Source organism: Prionailurus viverrinus, chromosome A2 (genome assembly GCF_022837055.1).
Source record: "Prionailurus viverrinus isolate Anna chromosome A2, UM_Priviv_1.0, whole genome shotgun sequence".
Taxonomy (NCBI): Eukaryota; Metazoa; Chordata; class Mammalia; order Carnivora; family Felidae; genus Prionailurus; species Prionailurus viverrinus.
The window spans coordinates 28,671,161-28,692,967 of NC_062562.1; the positions used below are offsets into that span (position 1 = coordinate 28,671,161).

The following is a 21,807-nucleotide window of genomic DNA, read 5'->3' on the forward strand; positions in this document are numbered from 1 at the left end:
TTGGAGATTTGAGCAAATTGGTGTCGTTCAGAATGTGGTTTGTTGACAACCTGTGTCTGATCCCAGAAGGAATTGGTTTAAAAATTTATTCTGGAATTTCACTGTAGACCAAGACATTCAGTTTCTCAGGGGTGTATTCTTGCAACAACAGTTAAACCAGTGATTTGGGCATTTAGGGCAGAGTGTCCAAAGGGACGTCCTATTCTCTTATAAAGAGGTGGGCACAGGGGCGCCTGGGTGGCTCAGCCGGTTAGGCATCTGACTTCTGCTTAGGCCATGATCTCACGGTTCATAAGTTCGAGCCCTGCGTCAGGCTCTGGGTGGACAGCTCAGAACCTGGAGCCTGCTTCAGATTCTGTGTCTCCTCTCTCTCTGCCCCTCCCCTGCTCACACTCTATCAATAAATGTTAAAAAAAAAAAATTAAAGAGGTGGGCACAGAGTTAGCTGATGTAAGATCAATGGTGAATTGAGCACTCCCAGGAATGCCTCGGTTTTTTAGTAAGTTTGGTTTTGGGTGTAAGGTTTTGGGAAAGGTCCTAAAATCTTGCTACCTGGAAAATGTTCATGGTCATTGTAAGATGGAAACTGTATTTCCAGTTGAACATGGTGATTTGTTTGGTTATGTTTTCCAGAAATAATATGTTTAAAATGAAATTGTTCCCTTTGTATATGCTGTATGTTCTCGAAACTTAGTCCCTTCTGTGAAATAGAATGGCCAGAATGCCAAATACTACAATGATAATTGTTCCTGCAGTGTTCAACTTCAAGCCATTAGACCTCCTGATGCATTTACGAGCCTTCTATTGCCATTGCTAAAGCAATGGAGAGACCATTGGACCATATGTCTTTATGCAACCCCCCCCCCCCCCAACCGAATTAACAGTTTCTTGAATAGAAGAATGAAAAAAAAGAAGTTGAATTTTTATATTTTGGGGGAATGAAGTAGCTAGAAAGAAGAAGGAGGGTTTCACTAAAGTATTCTAGGTCACATTTTGTCCTTCGCACAGGAGCAAAAGGGACTAAAACTGATTCTCACTGTGCTTTTGAAATGTTTAAAGCAGTACGTTTCAAACATTTTAGATGGAGCAGATTTATTTTATCCAGTATATCCAAAATATTTGAACGTGTAATTAAAATGAAAAATATTAATGAGGCGGTTTGCAGTCATTTCTTCCTACTCTGTGTCCAAATCCTGTGTGAATTTCATCCGTACAGCACCGCCCAGGGTAGCCCTGTGTGGCTGGTGGCTGCTCTATGGGACATGCTTCTTCTAATCCCCACATCTCCGTTTAAATGTGAACATATGCTTACATGGAACATTCTTCTTTTCTGTTTTAGAGAAAGTGAATTGTTTTCTCAGCAGTCAGTTGCTGTTAGTGTAATGCCTTCCTGTGTAGGCTGTAGTGTTAGAATTCTCCTTGCAAGCCTCGTAATAATTTTGAGGAATTATCACTTTTATTATAGTATTTTTAGTGGCAACTAGAAAGTTTTTATAGTGGGAATTCTTTCACTGTGAAATCTCTTAAAAAGGACAGTCAAAAAAAAAAAAACATTGTTGCTTCTGGGACTCAGGGTTGGGGCATCTAACTAACACTAAGCGGGAGACAGAATATGTATAATTAGATTCTAGATTTGTCCAGGAGAGTACTGGTTCAGAGGTCACTTGGTGTCAGTGCAGAACGTTCTGTGTTCATGTTTTATGTTTGAGCCTTTGTATTTTTTTTTTTTTTTCGGAAAGGACCTAATATGCATGTTGCTTATTTCCACGTTGCAGGCCCCCAGACTTGAGAGGGGTGCCTCAGTTATTTTTCCTGTCCGCTACCTGTTCAGGGTGTCTGAGTTTGAATTCCTTCTGCGTGGACAGTGTAATGTGACTTGGAGGAAGTACTTTGCCATTCTGTGCCTCTGGAAAGGGTAGTTGTGGGAGGATTGACCCCTCAGAGTCTGGTGAGGGCTGAGTGAGATAATCCACCTGGGGAGCCTGGCCACCCCGTATGTAGTAGGGGCTATGGACCCAATAGCTATCCTCTGCGTCTTCGCTAATTACCTTAATTTTAGAAACTGAAGCCACACGGGGGACTTTTAGGAATGAATGGGTTTCTTTGACATTGAGATAAGGTTTAAAAAAACACTTCCTTCAGGGCACCTGGGTGGCTCAGTCGGTTAAGCATTTGACTTCTGCTCAGGTTATGATCTCGCGGTCCATGAGTTCCAGACCTGCGTCGGGCTCTGTGCTGACAGCTCAGGGCCTGGAGCCTGCTTCGGATTCTGTGTCACCCTCTCTCTCTGCCCCTAACCCATTCGCATTCTGTCTCTCTCTCTCTGAAAAATAAACATTAAAAAAAAGTAAAAAAAAATACTTTCTTTTTCTTGAAACATATTAAAATTATCTTTGTTTCTGCCGTGAGGTCTTTTGCCTCATCGTTCCATTTCCTCCAGTGTCCTGTCCTGGAATTGAGCAGCTCTTCACTTTGAGTAAAAATATTTTAATAAGTACTCTGGTCAGCGTGCCTGTATTAAAGGAACTTTCAACCCCCACGTCCTTGCAGGGTGGAAAGTCCTAAATGGATTTCACAGAGTACCTTTCCTGTTTCTGAAACATTGGTTCCTGAACAAGCCTCAAATGTCATGCATGATTTCTGAAAAACCTGAAATCTGCAGCTTTTCTGGCTCCATTGTGTTAAATATCAAAGAATGGATTAACCTGAACGTGGGCCTGGCACAAAAGAAAAACCCGGAGGTTTCCAGCAGCTTCTAATACCATTCTTTGCTCTCACCTTTTCACTTAATACTCACTTACTCATTATGCAGAGGCGATATTTAAGAGCAAATGTGCTTAATAAAACTTTGTAAGTAATATTTAAAGCAGTGTTTGTTTTTCAAAATTCACTCAGAATTTCTGTAATCTGCAGTCCTGTAGTTTGGGTACATGTGTTGTACCAATTTGTTCCAGAGTTTTCTACTGCCTATGCTACATCGTTCTTATCGGTTGTCTGAAAATCAGAGGAACAATTTGTTTCATTCATTTTTTAAATTAAAAAAAAATTTTTTTTAACGTTTATTTATTTTTGAGAGACGGAGACAGAGCGCGAGCAGAGGGGGACACAGAGAGAAGGAGACACAGAATCCAAAGCAGTCTCCAGGCTCTAAGCTGTGAGCACAGAGCCCGATGTGGGGTTCGAACCCATGAACTGTGAGATCGTGACTTGAGCCGAAGTCAGACACTTAACTGACTGAGCCACCCAGGCGCCCCTGTTTCGTTCAGTTTTGCCTAATAGGGAAGCCTCCAAAGATACATAATTCCTTTTGACTTTATTATATTTATTTAAAAAAGAAAAAAAGAAAGAAAACTGTCCTTCTGTTCTCCTTCCCAGTCCCAGTTTGATTGACTGTATTGCAGAGTCGTAAAAGGATTTAAATTCAGAGTTGAAAAGTCTCCTTGCAATTGATTTCAACGCCTTGTATACAAATAGATATTGAGAGGGAAAAAAGCAATATTGAACTGAAACTTTCAATTTTAGATTTGAGCTTTTTGAAGTCATAAAACTGCTGTTCCATTTGATGCTTCAAAAGGATCTTGGGGTATAACTGGTCAGAGTCATAGAAGGCTTTAGAAAAAGCACAACCAAAACAAAAAAGGAAAACAAAAAAAACTCTACTTATTTAATAGCTGCCATTTCTTCACCAGAAAAAGACCATTGGTTAAATAGCTCCTTTTCCAAACAAGGGAAAAATTTCTCCCATATAATTAGTTTAAGCAACTGCTTTTAAAGCTAGTTAAAGCAGAATCAGACAGATATGCTTTTGCCATCTTGATGTGATCTGGTGACAATTTTTATGTGGTTAGAATTTTTAATTAAATCATTTTATTTAAGATTGTAATAGCCCTTTCAAATTACTCTCGTTGAGACTTGCATTGTGTTATTTCTAGTTAATAACTCCTCTTCAAGCAAGCAGAATGCAGGATATTTCTTCTGATTTCTTTCTTCAATTGAAGAGAACAAAGCAAACCTCATTCTTGCTGGAAAGGAAGCAAAACGAACACCTAACAAAAATGGAGATAACAAAAATGAATTTGTAGCCCTGGGATATTCTGACCAGCAACATTAAATTCCTTGGATTATTTTTTACTTTAAAAACCCCAAGTCCAGTCTAGTTGGCTGAATCAAATAAAGCTGATCGGAGGCCTGTGTCCCAGTGTTTTAGGAGGGAGAAGTCATCCTATGCACGTTGAATAACAGAGAGAAGGGTATATTTGGTAATATATCTGCCTACCACCCACAAAGCATATTTGTCCCTGAATACATTTTCGTGATGATAGACATTCCAGGACAGTTGCTAAAAACCAAAATCTTTGTCATTTTGCAGAGATGAATTAATTCATTAATTATCTTTTACTTAGGTTCTTCATTGCTTGTACGTAACTGGGTGGAAGAGAGAGGTTTCTTGTAAGAATTGTTTGGCGAGGCAGAGAGAAGTCAAATTGGGTTTAAAGCCACTCACGTGTCCATGTTTAAGCAGTAATAAAATTGTCCGTAAAAAAAAAAAAAACCCACCTAAGTCTCTCCTGACATCCATAATAGTATGCTTTGTAGTTCTACAAGTATCACGTGGGCAGATAGTTATTTTTCTTATGTGATACTGAGGGTATAATTTGGTGCAGCATATAGCTCCAAGAGAAAATACATTATAATGCGTATTCTTGCCTTCTTTTCCTCATTTTGTTTGCAAATAGTTGTATCTGGTTTGCTTCTCATTAACTGTTAATCTATTTTTATTGACAGGTACTGTATAAGCAATTAGTTGCTTCATCACATTAGTGCAAATCCTAATTCAGGTGAAAAAGGCAAAGGGGAGGGTTTAGAAGACATTAGCAAAATAAAACTAGAAGAGTCAAGAAGGATTTTGGCCAGGTAACTGTAAATATTAAGCTACTGTTTGCTCTCCTAAATGTTGCCTCCAGCAGCACCGCCCCCCTGCACACAGGTGCAGGTACACAATTAATGAATGATTTGTCTCGCCTCACCCTGGGGGCCCCGCTGATGAGCTGCTGTTTTCTGCTCTTGCCCGCTTCCAATCTGTTCCCCGCGCAGCACAGTCACCTTTTGAAAACGTTGATAAAAATACTCTAAAATTAGATTATGGTAACAGTTGCATGAATCTGTAAATACACTAAAAACTATTACATTTCAATAAAGGCATGTTAGAGGAAAGCATATATCAGACCTCTTTGCCTCCTTGGAGCCCTTGGGTGCCTCTCCAAGCTCATTTCAAAGCCCCTTATGGTTCTGTAGGATTCTGCCATTCCTTATCCTCAACCTCCTTATTATCCCTCAACTAGCTCCCCAAGCTTTGGCCTGGTTGGCCTTCTTATCCCGTACTCTTGCCTGCCTCAAAATCCTACTTTCTGTTCCTCGACCTTGGACGCTATCCTCTCGTCTTGCCAGTGTCTTCAGCTAAAATGATGTCTCCTTCCTTGACTATTCTAAGTACATTTCTTCTCTACTTGTGTTCTCAATGACTGTACTGTGTGTGTTTCTTTTAATTTTCATATTTGTTTTACCATGCATTTCACTTACAACTTTTAAATGTTTTTTAAAACTTATTTTTGAGAGAGAAAGAGACCGAGACTGTGAGTGAGCGCACAAGCAAGGGAGGGGCAGAGAGAGAGGGAGACACAGAATCCCAAGCAGGCTCCAGGCTCTGAGCTGTCAGCACAGAGCCTGACCTGGGTTCACGAACCATGAGATCATGACGTGAGCTGAAGCCAGATGCTTAACGGAGCCACCTAAGCGCCCCTAACTTGTGTGTTTATTGATTGGCCCCACTACTTGACTGGAAACTCCCAGAGGGCAGGAGCAATGTGGGGCATGCATTATTGAATGTCTTGATGTAGTAGCATCCTACTACAATGAATACTTGCCCACATCTTACCAAACTCCTGAGAAACTCTCTTTTTAGCCAGAGGAGTTAAGAACAGCCTAAATATATCATGAGTGTGAAGATGGAGTAGACACTTTGAGGATCAGAAGCAGAAAGCTCTGGCGAATAGATAACTACAGGCCACTGCGTGGCTGGCTGGCAGGATTTTACATGGTTCCAGAAGTTACAGGTTTCTGGGTTTACTAAGCCAGTCAGGTTTGTCCCCACTGTGATTGGTGTGTTCAGCAAAAGGGTGTGATGGTTCGAGTGCCTTCTGTATTTAATCCTCAAGCCCAGGACTTAGGGCTTATGCCTACAGTGTATTTTCTTTTCTTTTCTTTTCTTTTCTTTTCTTTTCTTTTCTTTTCTTTCCCTCCATATTTATTTATTTATTTTGAGAGAGAATGTGTACATGTGCACACATATGAATGGAGGAGGGATGGAAAGAGAGAATCTCCATGCTCAGCACAGAGCCAGACATGGGACTCGATTCCATGAACCATGAGATAACCACCTGAGCTGAAATCAAGAGTCGGATGGTCCACTGACTGAGCCACCCAGGTGCCCCTACAATGTGTTTTCAACAGTCTACCATGGTTACATATTATCTTCATTAGTATTTTTGTTACTGGGCACATTATGCAGGGTTTGGTTTAGAAATAGGCACTCAGTAGCATTTAAGTAAGCTTTCTTTGATTATTTATTTTTGTTCTATAAAAAAATACCCATTTCCTTCGATATTTTTTTTGATATTTCATAGGGACTGTGTGTTTATAAATGAGTCAACTACTGAAAAGACCCAAGTTAGGAGGTTTATTTTTTATTTCTCAAGGATAAAAAATTTTCAGGCAGTCATGATGACAAGTTTTAAACAAAGGAAAATATGAATGAAGAGAGCTTAGTAATCTGTATCACTTTGTTTCCCAACTCAAGTTGTAACTTCATTTCTGCCTGAATAGAAGTGACTTTCTTTTTTATAGACAATGACCAATGTTTATATAACTGTAATTGGATATTCTCCACATCATGTTAGAAAAATCACTATGTTTTCTGTTAGTATTATTGGAACGTGATTTTATCTTAGACATTTGCCAATAGTAGTGGGAAGAATAGCCTAGAAAACTTCTTTCTTTTAAAATTATTATGTTTTTAGGGGTGCCTGGCTGGCTCAGTCGATAGAACATATGACTTTTTATAAAATTTTTTTAATGTTTATTTATTTTTGAGAGAGAGAGACAGAGAGAGAGACAGAGCTCGAAAGGGGAAGGGCCAGAGAGAGAGGGAGACACAGAATCTGAACCAGGCTCCAGGCTCCGAGCTGTCTGCACAGACCCTGATACAGGGTTCCGACTCACATCATGACCTGACCTGAGCTGAAGTCGGACGCTTGACCGATTGAGCCACCCAGGCGCCCCGATAGAGCATATGACTCTTGATCTTGGGATCATGAGTTCAGGCTTCATGATGGCGTAGAGCTTACATTAAAAAAATAAGAAAAATAAAATTAGTATGTTTTGAGTTTTCTGAGACCCACGTAGAAAAAGCCGTTTTTCACTTTTGAGCAAGTATACATTAGCTGTTAACTCACAGGTACTTTTATGATGAGTAAAATTCAATTTCGTGCAGAATAATTGAAGTCTAGTGTTAATTTTGTGGGTTTGAGAGTAATGTCCAGTTCAGGGCTTTGTGTTCTTGGGTATGTTATACACCTTTTCTGAGTAATTGTATGTAAGCCACAAGGTTATTGGAAGAAATGAAGGAGCCTATGTATTTATTGATGGTGCTTTTAATAGTGTCTGCCACATAGGCAATAGGGGAGTTAGCGAAAAGCTTCTAATTGGGTGAGGCATTGGGTGGCAAACTTAGGTGGCCCTAGAGACTAGAGAGGAAATATAAATGATAAAAGAGGATTGGGTGGGGTTATGGTTCTTTGGAAAGAGCTACTTGCTCTTCACAAAACGTATTGTTGCTATTTGGGAACAAAGCCCAGAGAAACGTATTGTTGGTATTTGGGAACCAAGCCCAGATGGCGTTAAAAAATACAGATCTTGGGGTTCTTTCAGGATTTCCCCATGTTGGCAAACACTTAAACACAAACACACCATAGGTGAAACCAACTATCTGGAGGGATTGGTGGCTGTATTCAACATAGTGGCCAACAGGGTATAATCTCTGATCTGTGTTTGCCAATTCTGTTGACCATTAAGGATTCAGAGTGATGGCACGTTGTAAAATTGGAAGTTCAGATTTGTGGCAGTTGACATTACCACAGCCCTATCTGTGACTAACTCTCGTTTTCTTGATAATCTTGTAGAATCAAGAGGCTTGGTTCTTTGAGAACCAAACACTATTAAAGTGGATCAGAAGAGGCAGTTGATTTATTGCTGTCTTACGCTGTAAGATATTTGAAACCAGGAGTCCAGTTCTGTTTTAGAAGGGTGGTTCTAAGGAGGAGTGAACCTTGGTATTTTTCAGATTTTTATCACAAATGTATAAGGACCCTTTGTATAAATCTGTTCTCTAAGTGTACCTCTCCTTGGACTTGTTCAAAGCATCTATTTTTATTTCTGAAGTTTTTAAATTAGGATATAGTCAGTAGTAGAGAGATGGCTCTAATTTTTTTGACTCTTTTCGTCTTGTCTGGTTAAAAAAATTGGTTCTGCTTTGGGACACCTGGGCGGCTCAGTCAGTAAAGTGTCCCGACTTCGGCTCAGGTCACAATCTCACGGTGTGAGTTTGAGCCCCACATCGGGCTCTGTGCTGGCAGCCCAAGAGCCTGGAAGCCTGCTTTGGATTCTGTCTCCCCCCCCTCTCTCTGTCCTTTTCCTGCTCACACTCTGTCTTGCTGTCTCTCAAAAATAAAGAAAAACATTAAAAAAATAGATTATGTCTTTTTAAAAAAAATTTTTTTACTGTTTATCTTTGAGAGACAGTGAGAGAGAGACAGCGCGTGTAAGCAGGGGAGGGACAGAGAGAAGGAGATAAAGAATCCAAAGCAGGCTCCAGGCTCTGAGCCATCAGCACAGAGCCCATCACGGGACTTGAACCCATGAGCTGAGCTGAAGTTGGACACTCAACTGACTGAGCCATCCCGGCATCCCTAGATTCTGCCTTTTGTAATCAGTGTTATTTGAGAGTAAAATAACAAAGAGAAGATCAGTCTTTTGCTTCTCTACGTGACTTAAGTAGCAAGGTCATTTTTATAACCTACTTTGTATCCTTTTTTCCCCTAGGATACTACATTGCTGTGCAATTCCTCTTTCTCTTGTAATCTGTTCTATTTAAAAAAAAAAAAAGAAAGAAAAAGTCATGGCTCTATATTAGGTCTCTTTATCACTTTAGATGGTGAAGAAAATATATATTTTTGTAGCTGGGACAATAAGTACATTTGAATATGATAAAATGGGTAATCTACTGTAATATAGTCTATTGTGTTTGAGGTGAGCTCAGTATCACAAACAACTGGAGGGACCATTTGTAATGCCGTAGTTACAAAAGGACGTACTTCTTGATTCTACCATTTGGGACACTCACCAGGTACATTTTACTACGATTAATTGGAATACAGGCACAAAGGAGATGAAAGGCTGATGAGAATATTTAATTATTTTAACTATGATTTGATACTTTTGCCCATTGTAGGCACAAAAAAGATAAAGATTTATTCATTTTAGACTATTGTGTGGGATTTAATGTTCTTAAATGCTTTTTAAAATTCAGAGAAAATTATGCTTGTTAGAGATTTTGCCATCCTTGAGGGATCTTTAATTTGTTTGTTGTATGAGCTGTTATAATAGATATAAACAGCCCGCTTAACTGCTTGTCTGCCATTATGGAAATATGCATTCTGGATGTGAAAATGTGAGTGCCTGTACTTATTTTTAGTTGGCTTATTTTTGGCAGTAACTCTGGCAGAGAATTAGGACTCTTTATGTGAGAGCCATCCATCCATCATCTTAAGTAATTTTCATTCCGGCACTAGAGAACCAGAATTTCTTTGTTCTGATGTTTTCAATTTTGGATGGAAACAGACTGATTCTTCTAGGCTTCTGAGTCCTTTGGAATGACCTAGAACTGGACATACATTTAAGTGGAAATACCCTCAAGGGTCACTAAACTATTTTGCTTCGGGTACAAGATGTGTGACCACGTTGTAGGTGGAACTTTGGCCTGTTCTCATCATAAATCTTTGGTCTCACCCGCACGTAACCTCTGCGCCTGTAGGAGATCATGATAGAGCTGGCATCCAGTAACACTGTTGGCTCAGTATGGTCAGATGATAACCGTCATCTGAAGGAATGCTGCGGATGTGCTGAAATGCCTAGTGACTGTGTGTCTTTCTCGGTGGGCGTCTCAGACTTCCACTCATTTTCGGAGACACAAATGCATGTGTAAATGTATCATCTTTGTCAAAAAACAAGACGTTGGCTGTACTGTGGGATTTCAATTCACACATTTGCAGTATTGGAAGAAAACGGTCTCCATCATTACATAGCTGCATTTAGTTTTCTCCCATGTAGATTTAGTGACCCTTCTCTTTGACAGTAGAACCTAAGGAAAGACACTATGTCAGGAATGTTATTTAATGTAGTGTTTAGAGGGGCTGGTCTCTTTGTATGAAAAATGTTCTGCCTGCAAATTAACACAGTAGAGTTCAGACAGCTTGAAACTCTTTTTATTTCCCCCAAGTCAAAATTTCTGGGAAATGCTGAGAGTCAAGATTACATAGAATCCTCCTGAAGATATAGTTAAGGCAGATGGGATACACATCTGCTTTTATAATCCCAGAATACAAACATTTATTGTTATAAACTATGTCCGGTGGCTCTGGGAAATTAAATCATGCACATAGGAAACAGTTCCGTTGATATCTTCAGTGGTAGGTAACTCTTTGGATATTTTTATAGGAAAGGATTGGGCCTTTGGGTCTGGAAACATTTTTATCTTTTTTGCTTCAGGCTGGAAATGAGGTAGGCTCCGGAGAAGTTCTGAGAGGGGGTAGAGTTTATGAAATCTCCCTGATGAAAATACCTGTCACTCATTTCCCGCTCTGCATAGCAACCGACCTGACTTAAAGCTTCCTCCTGCTGAGTGAGGCGTAAGCATCATTGGCTAGTTAATGCTATTGGTTTTGAAATCTACACTTTCATCCTGTCAAAATTGAGAGGCTCAAATTCTCCTGGATGATGGGAGTAGCTGGGTATTAACTGTCTAAACTCATTTCATTATTATACCATTCAGACCCTCGAAGGCTGCGCGGGTTTGATATTCCTCTTGCCCAGGTGTGTTAGCCGTGTGTGTGTGTGTGTGTGTGTGTGTGTGTGTGTGTGTGTTGGTTGAAGTCGCACTGGAGACTATCTCTTTGAGGTGGAGTCTGCAGCATTGTGCACTATTGGATGTCCTTTTTGTCTTCTACACTTGTTCCATCACGGTGATCCCAATTCCTTGAAGCATTATCACAGCATTAAAAGCCCTCCTGAGCTTTCTGCTGACAGATGACTTCAGCTCCATTAACCATAGTGGGCTTGGTGCTGTAGAACTTGATAGAATACATGTTTGCACAACACTGACTCCTCCCTCTTATTAGTCACAGGATACCCATAGGCAGATTTATACTTCTTGTCTGTTCTGAAGAATGAAAATACATATTTTCGTAAGCATGCTCCATTTTTAATTGTGTAATTAAGTTGCTGACATAAGCAAGTATGTAATTTCGCATTAAGGTAAGGATCCGTAAAGGCATGCATTTGCATAATTTAATTTTCTGCACAGAAGATATTGAAAATCAATAGCATGATTCATAGCCTTACCATATCATTGCCATGCTGCTGTTGGTTGGCTGTTTGAGTTTAAAGAACACAAAGAGTATTAAAATTGATTGAATTTGGGGTGCTGAGTCTGTATCTTTACTTGGGAACCTCAGATTGTTTCTTTTGCAAATCTCTGCTCCTTGCCAGTAATACATTATGTTGCTTAGTATACTCAATTCACATCTTTGAGTGCTGTTCAAATAATTTCTAAAAATTGTTTTTTAAAAAACACCTTATTATATGATGAAAATACATTTGAAGAGGGGAGTAAAATTCTTTTGTTTTAAATTATAGAAGTGCCATTCGTACATGCTTATGTTCTTAGAGAAAAAGAAATCACACATTACTGACGTGGATGGAATAAAAGGGAAAACTAAATATAGTCATCTTTAATGAATAGTTTATGTGTTAAAAAGAAATCTGGTGTTGGGGTGATAAAGTCCTTTGCCTCCCTGTTCATTTCTGAGTTGCCTCCCTAAACAGTCGCTTATGAGGAACTCCAGATCATTCCCTCCAACTTCATGTTTTAGATGTTTGCTATTGTGATAACTGGGCAGCGACTAGAAAGTGAGGCAGTGGGAAGGTCGTGGTTTTGCTTCTGGCTGATATGAATACACACATGTACATATACACAGATAGACGCACCCACTCTTATCCCCCCCCCCCCCAACACAGACACTATTAGCCTTTTTGTTGTTCATGTGTGTGCGTAGTCATTCGCTCACTCATGATCGAATACCTACCATATTCCAGATGCCGTCATGGATGGTAGGTTGAGAGCTCCTTATCTCTGGGGAGCTTGGAGCCCGTCCTAGGCCACACAGCATGTCCTTCAGAAGCAGGCTTTTTGCCCATTCTTCACCTTGCTGTGTGCAGCTCACATTGTACCTCCGTACTTTTGGGGGTGTGATGAAGACGGGGTTAGCCCGCCTTCCTTGGGATAGCCCTGCCCTCTGCGTTACCTCTTGTCAGTTGGCCTGTTTCCAGCAAATACACACGGCTTGTTTTTTGTCCCAAGTGAACTCCCTTTAGACAGCTCTGCCCCTCAGCTGAGGCCCCTTAGTTCACAGTGTGCTGCATATGGATGGCTGGGAAGGCAACTGCTCTTTGGGGTATGGATTCCATTACTTTGCAGTGCCAGGGGAGGACCTTCTGACGGTTATACCTCCCTTGTTTCTTGAATTGGATACGTCTTTGTAGGTTTGCTTTTTCCACTAATAGTTCAGTGGGCTTGGGAAGCTGGCAGGTGTGGGATCCCCAAACCTGCTTACCTGACGAAGCTCTGGGCTCCGTTGCTTTGCTTTTCCTGCAGGATGGCTAACATCGCTGCCCACACGAAAGCAACACCCATGAGAGATGGTTCTGGCAGCCCTTGTCCTCCTTTGTTCCCCACCCGAGTCTTCTCAAAGGTTCTGGAAAATGACAAGCACCTCCTTTTCAGGACAAAAGGGGGATTGGTTGTAGAGATTGTGATTTCAGATAACACCTTCTGTAAAAGGTATAAATGAATATCCTTGAGGATGATTCCATTCCTCCTTTCCTTTTACATCTGGCTCATTTGTGTGTGAGCTTTCCTGGTTGAGTTCAGATTTAGCCGCATTCTGAGGTTGATGCTACACCCGTGTGATTTCTGTAGTAAGCGGTTCATCCTTGCCTGGCCAGCCTTTCCCCAGGGTTAACTTAGCCAGTCAGGTTCCTGGCTGTGAGGGTGAGTTGAGAGAATGTCAGAATTGAAGGGGGTCTCTCTGGTCTAGCTCAGCAGGGAAGTTTGTATTTTTATCTCTGACTTCAAAATTGAATCACCTGGAGAACTTCCTTTAAGAAAAGTACCTGTATGCTGTATCTTGGTGCCACCCCAGATCAAGTGAATCTGAATCTTTTTTTTTTTCCCAACGTTTATTTATTTTTGGGACAGAGAGATACAGAGCATAAACGGGCGAGGGGCAGAGAGAGAGGGAGACACAGAATCGGAAATAGGCTCCAGGCTCTGAGCCATCAGCCCAGAGCCCGACGCGGGGCTCGAACTCACGGACCACGAGATTGTGACCTGGCTGAAGTCGGACGCTTAACTGACTGCACCACCCAGGCGCCCCAAGTGAAACAGAATCTTAAGTGGTAGCCTCCAGGGCATAGATTATTTGTTTTGCTTTTATTTTGTTTTTAAAGCATCCAAGTTGAGAATTAGAGCTCTAGTCCAACAATGACCTTTTATGCATGGAGAAATTGATGATCAGGTGTAGAATTGACTCATTTGAAGGTCACCAAGGTCACCTTTATAGTGTCAGTTGGGGATCTTTTGTATACAAGGGACAGAAAAGGGAGCTTTGGCAGGTAATTTGTTCATGTAAATATAAAGCTTCCCACAGGAACAGTTTCAAATTACCTTTGTCATGGGCTTTAATTTTGTCAGCAGAATTGATCTATAGATTTTGCTTCCCCTGGTGTGGTTGTATTTTTGAGCTCCTCTCCTGATCTTCTCCTTGACCCCTAGCTAGGCTCCTGAGGCTTTCTGGATCCTGCCCTAACCCCGCCAGGAAGAAGGAAGAATCTCTCTGATTGACTGATGTCCCCATTGCCAAACATGTCACTGGGACCAAGGGCATGGTTTACAATGATTGGCTGGTTTAAGCCAAACAAGGCCCCCTTGGAGCTGGCAGGGATGGAGTGACAGGATAGACTGTCCATTACATGACTTAACAGGTAGACTTATGGGGCGTGGGTATGATAATGACAACATCAGAGTCTCTGTAACAAATTTTTTCTCTATTATTTGGTATTTTTGAATCACTCTGTGCCCAGTGCTTAGCTGCTCTGCTTACAGTATCTTGTGGTGGTGTTGTAACAATGCTATGAAGCTGCTACTTTTAGCTTCATTTAACAGGCAAGGAAATTCAGGCTCAACCACATACCCTAATGGAGGTCACATTTCTGTGTTCAAGGCAGTGTTTTGCTCATTGCCTTGACAGAAAGAGGAAGGATTATTTGGGAATAATTATTTAGAGTGAACTAGCTCTAAGAAGCATATTAAACAGATACATAAAAAAGTTTCCCACATGCACAGAAAACAAATAAGCCGAACAATTATTTATGTAGTGTGCTTTAATGCAGGGAAAAAATAGGAGTATAGGAGATGGAAAATTTTATTTTTGATCTCTAGAAGTTTAAAATGGTCAACTTCCTGGATCTCTGCATGGCTTATCTGCAAAATAGTAGGATGGATTGCATGGTGGCTACCTAAACCTTTATCAACAAAAATTTTAATTTTTGTTGTTCAGGACCAACGAACAAACATAAATGGTATCAGTATCAGGTTTACTTTTCAAGCATTTTTTTTTTTAAACCAGTGTTTGGAGTTGACATGCAATCCTAAAGCACAGATCTCCTCGACTTTCGATGGGGTTATGTTCTCATAAACTTGTCGTAAGTGGAAAATACCTTGCACTGAGAATGTATTTATACAGCTAACCTACTGAATGCCCTAGCTTAGCCCAGCCTGCCTTAAACATGTTCAGAATGCTTACATTAGCCTACAGTTGGGCTGAATCATCAAACACAAAGCCTAGCTTATAATAATGTGTTGAATGTTTCATTTAATTCATTGGATATTCTACGGAATGTGAAAAACAATGGCTGTGTGAGTACAGATGGTTGGAGGTGTGTTGGCTGGTGATCCTCGTGGTCGTGGGGTTGATTGGTAGCTGTGCCCTCTGCTGCCCAGCATAAGGGCAAGAAGATCTTACCCGGCATATTGCCAGCCTGGGGAAAAGATCCAAATCCAACGTCCGAGGTTCGGTTCCCACTGACTGCATATGGTTTTTGCACCATTAGTAAAGCTGAAAAATTGGTAGGTCGGTCCGTCGTAAGTTGGGGACTGTCTGTACTTTACATGTTTCCTAATATGCCATCATGGTGACATCATTATCATTACTTTGACAAATTCAGAATGAAGAATGTACTGTTTTCTTAGTGCCTTCCTAATCTTAAATTGAATCTTCCGTTCTCCTAACCATTGTCCCTGCTTTTTAAAAGCACACTTGATTTTGTTTGGGTGCCTTTAAATATTAACATAGATAGCTGGGATGTATTGTTTGAAGTGTAATTCCATTTCATTTTGGATTCTGGACACCTGTGGTATTTGTGTTCTTACATGTCAGTGCATTCGGGTGTGGGCTCACAAGAAGGGAAATTTACATTCATGAATTGGTTGGGAGGGGAGGAGTTTGAACACTGTAGCAGGCTCTCTGTAATGGCATAGAAGATTGGAATCATTATGAGTTTTCCAAAGATATATCATGAAACAGGTTTCTTTTCTGAGCATTGTTGACCTTGCGGGTTTCGCGTTTCATATCTTCAGGTATAACAGGTGACTGTTTAGGGTCTAAAGGATGTGGAGGATGTGTACTCACCATGGGATGTCTCCCAGGCCTTAGACTGTGATGTGTTTGGATGGCAGAAGCCGTGGCTTTGATGCAGGCACGCTCATGTTCAGTTCCCCGATGGCTGCGTGCTTATCTGTGTTACCTCGGACCAGTTACTTAGTGTCCCTGAGCCTTAATTCCTCCAGTTGTAAAAGAGACCAAATGACCCCTTGCTCTGTGAAGATCAAATAAGGCTTAGAGGCCTTTCGAAGCTAGGACCTAGGCTTATCTACCTAGCCGGAATAAAAACCGTGGATTCCAAGTCTACTAGTTGAGGGACATTGGGCAAGTTAAAGTTATTTAACTTCTGTAAGGTTCAGTTTGCTTATCTATAGAATGTTCTCATTACTGGGACCACCGGATGTATTGTCTAGTAGTGTTCTGCGGACTGTGTAAGATACTATATGTCAGGGGCTTAGTGCACCATGCTTGGTGACTCAAAGGAAAGGCTCATTGTAAACTACTCTTCGTAGTAATCCTGATAATCTGGTTATATAGGTTATCCTAACCTATATTATAGGTAATATAGGTTATCCTATAGTTGTGTTTCTGTAAGTCAAGAGGTTCTATTCCATTATCCCTGAGGTGTGTGCTTCTGGGAAGTCACCCGAGGTGTGTTGGACACCCTTCCTATGTCCAGTGAACTCACTGTGCTCTCCCTCTCTTCCAGCCTTGACAGAAGGCTACGTCGGGGCCCTGCACGAGAGCAGACACGGCAGCTCAGCGCAGATCCGCAGGCGTAAGGCTTCAGGTGACCCGTACTGGGCCTACTCCGGTGAGTTGATGTGTTCCGACCAGGATCACACAGGCCAGTCACCAACCCCGTGAAACTCACCGGAGAGTACTCTTTCAATCAGTTTCACACCTAACTTGTTTGTTCAAACCTTTGGTAGTTCATTACAAGTTGCAACACCGGAGCCTGTTTTTCCTCAAGGTTATATAAGTACCTTAATTTATCTCTCCCACCTGTTTTCTCAACCTGCTTCCCCCCCCCCTCAATTTGCATTTATTTCTGAACTTTACTTGTTAATGAGTTATTGTACCAAACATGTAATTTCCCAAAAGACACAGCCTTTTCTTTTCTGTCTTTTCAGTGGCTGTGATTTCAGAAAGCAGCAAATACAAGGCTAGTCTTCAGCTGCTAAATGTCTGCTAAATATTACAAAGCGTCACATATCAAAATGATCTGTTGTGCTTTAATCTAAAAAAAAATGCAACTTTATTTTCAAGTCAGATCTTGTTAGTTGAATATATTTCAGCCCTCTATGGCATTCTGGAGTTCTTTTCATTTTTGCTTTTAAACTTTTAGCCTTCAAGCCAGTGGAGACAAGAGAGCATTATTAAAATTATGTTGAATGTTACACTGCAAATAATTTTCTTACATTCTAAGGGGGGAATAAAAATGAACACCTACAAGAATATACAGGCATTTCTGGATGATGCTTCCAGCAACCATCAAAAGTAAGATAGGTGGATTATTAGTTCCAAACGAGATTTTGATGCTTACAAATATATGGAAAATGTATTGTAGCCAATTAAGGAGGAAAGGCTGAGGAAGATAGACAACTTTGGAAATTATGGTGGCACTGAATAATTCAAATAATTTGTAGGAAAAGGCTTGAAGGCATGGGGTATTAGTATTAATAATAAATCTGTGTTTATGCAATGTCATTGCATATAGAATTGCAAGGCATTATTTTCATCATGATGCTCTGGTTTTCAATCCTGAATTTCCACCTGCAAATCTTGTTAAATTTATGTCACTGTAAAATTTATAGGCTTGATCTTTAATTACACCTTATCTATTGGCTTTTTGCATCCTTTTGTCTATTGATAAATCTCCTGCCCCTACGGGGAGAATAGCCTATCTGTTTTGTTTTGCAAGGAACAGATAGCGATTCTGAAGTCTTCCATCACACCCAACTCCTTGTGATTAGAATTATCTAATTAGAGCCTTTTTGTCACCATCTCTGATAAATGAAGGAAATTGCGCGATGAAGGCCAGAGTTACATATATACGTAGCTTCTTGCCAAGAAACGCGAAGAAAATTTATCATTTTGTACCCTGTGGCTCCCATATCAGTTAGGAGGAGGCGTAAAGTGGCCTGCTATTTACAGTTCATCAATCTAGAATAATAATGCTGTTAGGCAGGAAATTGGAAGTTCTATCCCATCAGCATCTCTGATTGCAAGTGGCAGCGAAGAAATGAAAGACCTAAAACTTTTGCCATCACTCAGTTAAGAATGGATGCATGTGGTGCAGTCTTTGGAATGGAGCAGTTGTTGACATCCTTAACTCCAGTGGACCTAATGAGTCTCCGTTTTGCATTTCCGGAATGCATTTCTGGAATGGATCTGGGAACTGCCTCTATCAGCAGAAGGGCTAGTAGTTCAGTGGCAGGCTTTTGGCACCTCTTTTCTGTAAAAACTCCAGACAGTAAATATCTTAGGCTTTGTAGGCTACGTGTGGTCTCTCTTCCACTGTCGTGCAGAGGCAGCCATCGGTAATCCTAGATAAACTGGCTGGGTTTCCAGAAAAATTTATTTATGAGCACTTAAATTTGAGTTGTGTACAATTTTCATGTTTCAGGAAATATTATACTTCCTTTTATATTTTTTCCCCTCAATCATTTAAAAATAGAAGAACCATTCTTATTTCACAGGCTGTATTAAACTAGGTGGCCAGTTGGGTAGGGTTGGATAAGGTCCACAGGCTGTAGTTTGTCAACTCCTCTCCTAGTTGGTTTTTTTTTTTTTCCTGGGTGGGATAGGACAGTCATACGAGGAATCTCCCAGAAGGCTATAGAGTGGTTTGGAAGAAACAGAGAAGTTACTTCCTTAAGGGGAAAATGGAGAAAATAAAAAGTAAAAGAAGAAAAAAAGATTGAGACAGATATCAATTGATGGTATATAGTCCATATGCTTTAACTTAGTTCTTCCTGAAAATTCTATGGTATCCATGGTTGCTTCACTCCAAAGTGCTGGAATATCGATTTTCATGTCAACAAGACTTTGGGTCCATCAGAGACACTTCTTAGCATTTGGCCAATAGACAAAGACAGATCAGGAAGGGGTTGTTGTCTGTCACTTTGGGCACTTGAGACCAAGGCCTTGAAACCACAGTAGACCAGAGGTCTGCTCTGAGATACAGGTATATACACCTCTAGGTATAAATGCTGCTTCGAAAGCTGGTGTGCCAAGGGAAAGGCTCGTTGTTTGTAGAGGGAATTGTTTTTAAATTTAGCAAAAGTGAAGCAGGCCATTTCTAAAAGGTTGGTTTGATGGTCTAGATTTTAATTTCATGCCTCTAATTCACAGATTTGTCTTACTTCCTCTTAAGATAATATCATTGGTGCTTTGGGGGTATGGTGTGTGAGAGTATGAATTTTGAAGTCATGTAGACTGTGGCTCAAATAGGAGTTTTATCTCCTAACACTTAAAAAAAATTTTTTTTTAATGTTTATTTATTTTTGAGAGAGAGTGAGAGACAGAGACAGAGCATGAGCATGGGAGGGGCAGAGAGAGAGAGGGAGACACAGAATCCGAAGCAGGCTCCAGGCTCTGAGCTGTCAGTACAGAGCCCGACGTGAGGCCCAAACCCATGAACCGTGAGATCATGACCTGAGCCGAAGTCAGATGCTTAACCGACTGAGCCACCCAGGCGCCCCTGTCTCCTAATATTTTTGTGACATTGGGAGGACATTTAATTTCTTGTAGATTGAGGTTCTCCATTTTTGAAATGGGGATAATTAAGAACGATTCCCTCATAGAGTTGTTTTGGGGATGAAATGAGATGATATGTGTGAAAAGTAACATAGTCTCTTGCATCCAGTACCTAATATTCCTGCTGTTTTTGACATGATTATTAACTACTTTTGGTGCTGTTGATGTTGTTAATTGCAATTCTCAGTGGGTACCTGTGACGGGCCACTGGGTGATCGCTTGGTTATACTGGGAGCTGAGTAAGCTAAATTTTGTCAGTTATATTCACAAGAACTCCCCATTTGGGATTTGGGAATGAGGGTTTAAACAAACTATCCTCAACTGTACTATACAAAGCATGGCTGTTTTTGTGTATAAAGTTTTACTGAAACACAACCATGCCCACTCCTTTGGGTATTGCCTACGGCCCCTTACGTGGTGGGGTTGAGTAGGTGCTACAGACTGACCAAAAGACCTAGGATATCTTTATCTGGCCCTTTAGAGAAAAGGTTTACCAACTCCTGCTCACATTGAGATAGCTTGGGTTTTTGAGCAGATATTAGCCTGACTTATAAACAGAACTGTTCAGAGATTTGGAAAATGTATTCTTTTTAAAAAATTTTTTTCCTCCCTTGCATTTTCCCTTGAGCTGCAGTGTCCTCAGCAAGTCTAGTTAGCATTCAGAAGGGAGTCTGGTGGAAAGGACTGGGGAGGAAGAAAGAGATGAATGGAGAAGGATGTGCTACAGGAGCTGGATCAGGGAGAGGGTTGGGTGTTGGCGCTTCTGGGGCCCCGTGCCCCTGGGTTACTACGTCCTGCTCAGTAGGCTGCCTTTGTGGAGGTGGGGTTTGGTGCCTGATGCTGACCCAGTTACTCTGCTGGCATCCCACCACGTTCACTTTAGGAGAGTTGTGCAAGTTTTCGAACTGGGGATATTGTCACGACAGTAGTTCATTAATGTTAGTGTAACTTTCGCATTAGGACTAACCAGGTTATTTCCGTTTGTCCGTATCACTTTGGGTAATGCACACTTCCTCGTTACATTTGAGATGCTAAAATCTTTACTTCTGTAGGCTTATCAGACAGTGCCACTGTGAACATCTAGCATAGAGGACTGTTTATTGAGGAGCCTGGAAATATGTGCTCTGGTCCCATTGGGATCATCTGAAGATTGGTTATATCTCTGGGTTTTATTTTTATCTACTGTAAAAAGGGGGGGGGGTCATAATATCTGAGTCCAATGTGAAAGTCTCATGCATAAGAGATACGAAGTGGAACATAAATGTAAGATATTATTATTGTTAAATGTTAACAATAGCTTTGTAATTTCAAGATTACTTTCTATCTTTGGGTTTATTTTCCTTATTCCAAGATAGGGACAAAAGGGGAAAGACCTCTTTATGTATTTCAGAATTATACTGGAAAAAAAAACCCCCAAAGATTGAATAAGAGTATCTCACTGGAAATATTAAAATAATCTCTGTTAGTTTTACTTGACTAAGACACAGATATTTTTCTGTGTTACTTGAAGTGATGACAGCTCATGAATTTTGGAATTCGCCCAGAACTTCTGTAATTATTACACAAAAAGTAACAAATGCTAGGTAGGTCATTGTTGCCGGAAAGGGAAATGAGAAACAAATCTGGAGCAAGTTCAAGGGGAAATTGGAGGCATTTTTATAAAGCTATCTGTTTTTTCTCTTCCCCCTTAGAGACTTGGGGAAATGTAAGTTGCGGTTTCTTCTACCCTTTTTTTACTTACCCTGTTTGATTTTCTGCATTTCGGGTAATCCATACCTCATGTTCCTTCTGCGTAGAAAGTGTCTATCAACCAGTACAAGGGGGGACAATTCTCATTGTTAGAGGCATCCAAAATTGAGATGAGTGATGCCAAAACTGCCTGCAAGAAGTGTCTGGTGTTGTGCTGAGCAGTGGTCAAGCAGGATTATTCTAA

General features: G+C 40.7%; 1 protein-coding gene across 4 annotated transcripts in view; it reads left to right on the forward strand.

Annotated features, from left to right (window-relative positions):
* The window catches only part of PTPRG (protein tyrosine phosphatase receptor type G), a 713,505-nt gene that overhangs the window by 161,438 nt on the left and 530,260 nt on the right, over positions 1-21,807 (forward strand). For all 4 annotated transcript variants that reach the window (XR_007150245.1, XM_047849347.1, XM_047849350.1 and 1 more), the window contains exon 2: positions 16,822-16,926. Coding sequence is in view for 3 of the 4 variants with exons in the window: in XM_047849347.1 (XP_047705303.1) it covers positions 16,822-16,926 (105 nt within the window). In the remaining variant the exon portion in view is untranslated. The remainder of the gene's footprint in view (positions 1-16,821; positions 16,927-21,807) is intronic.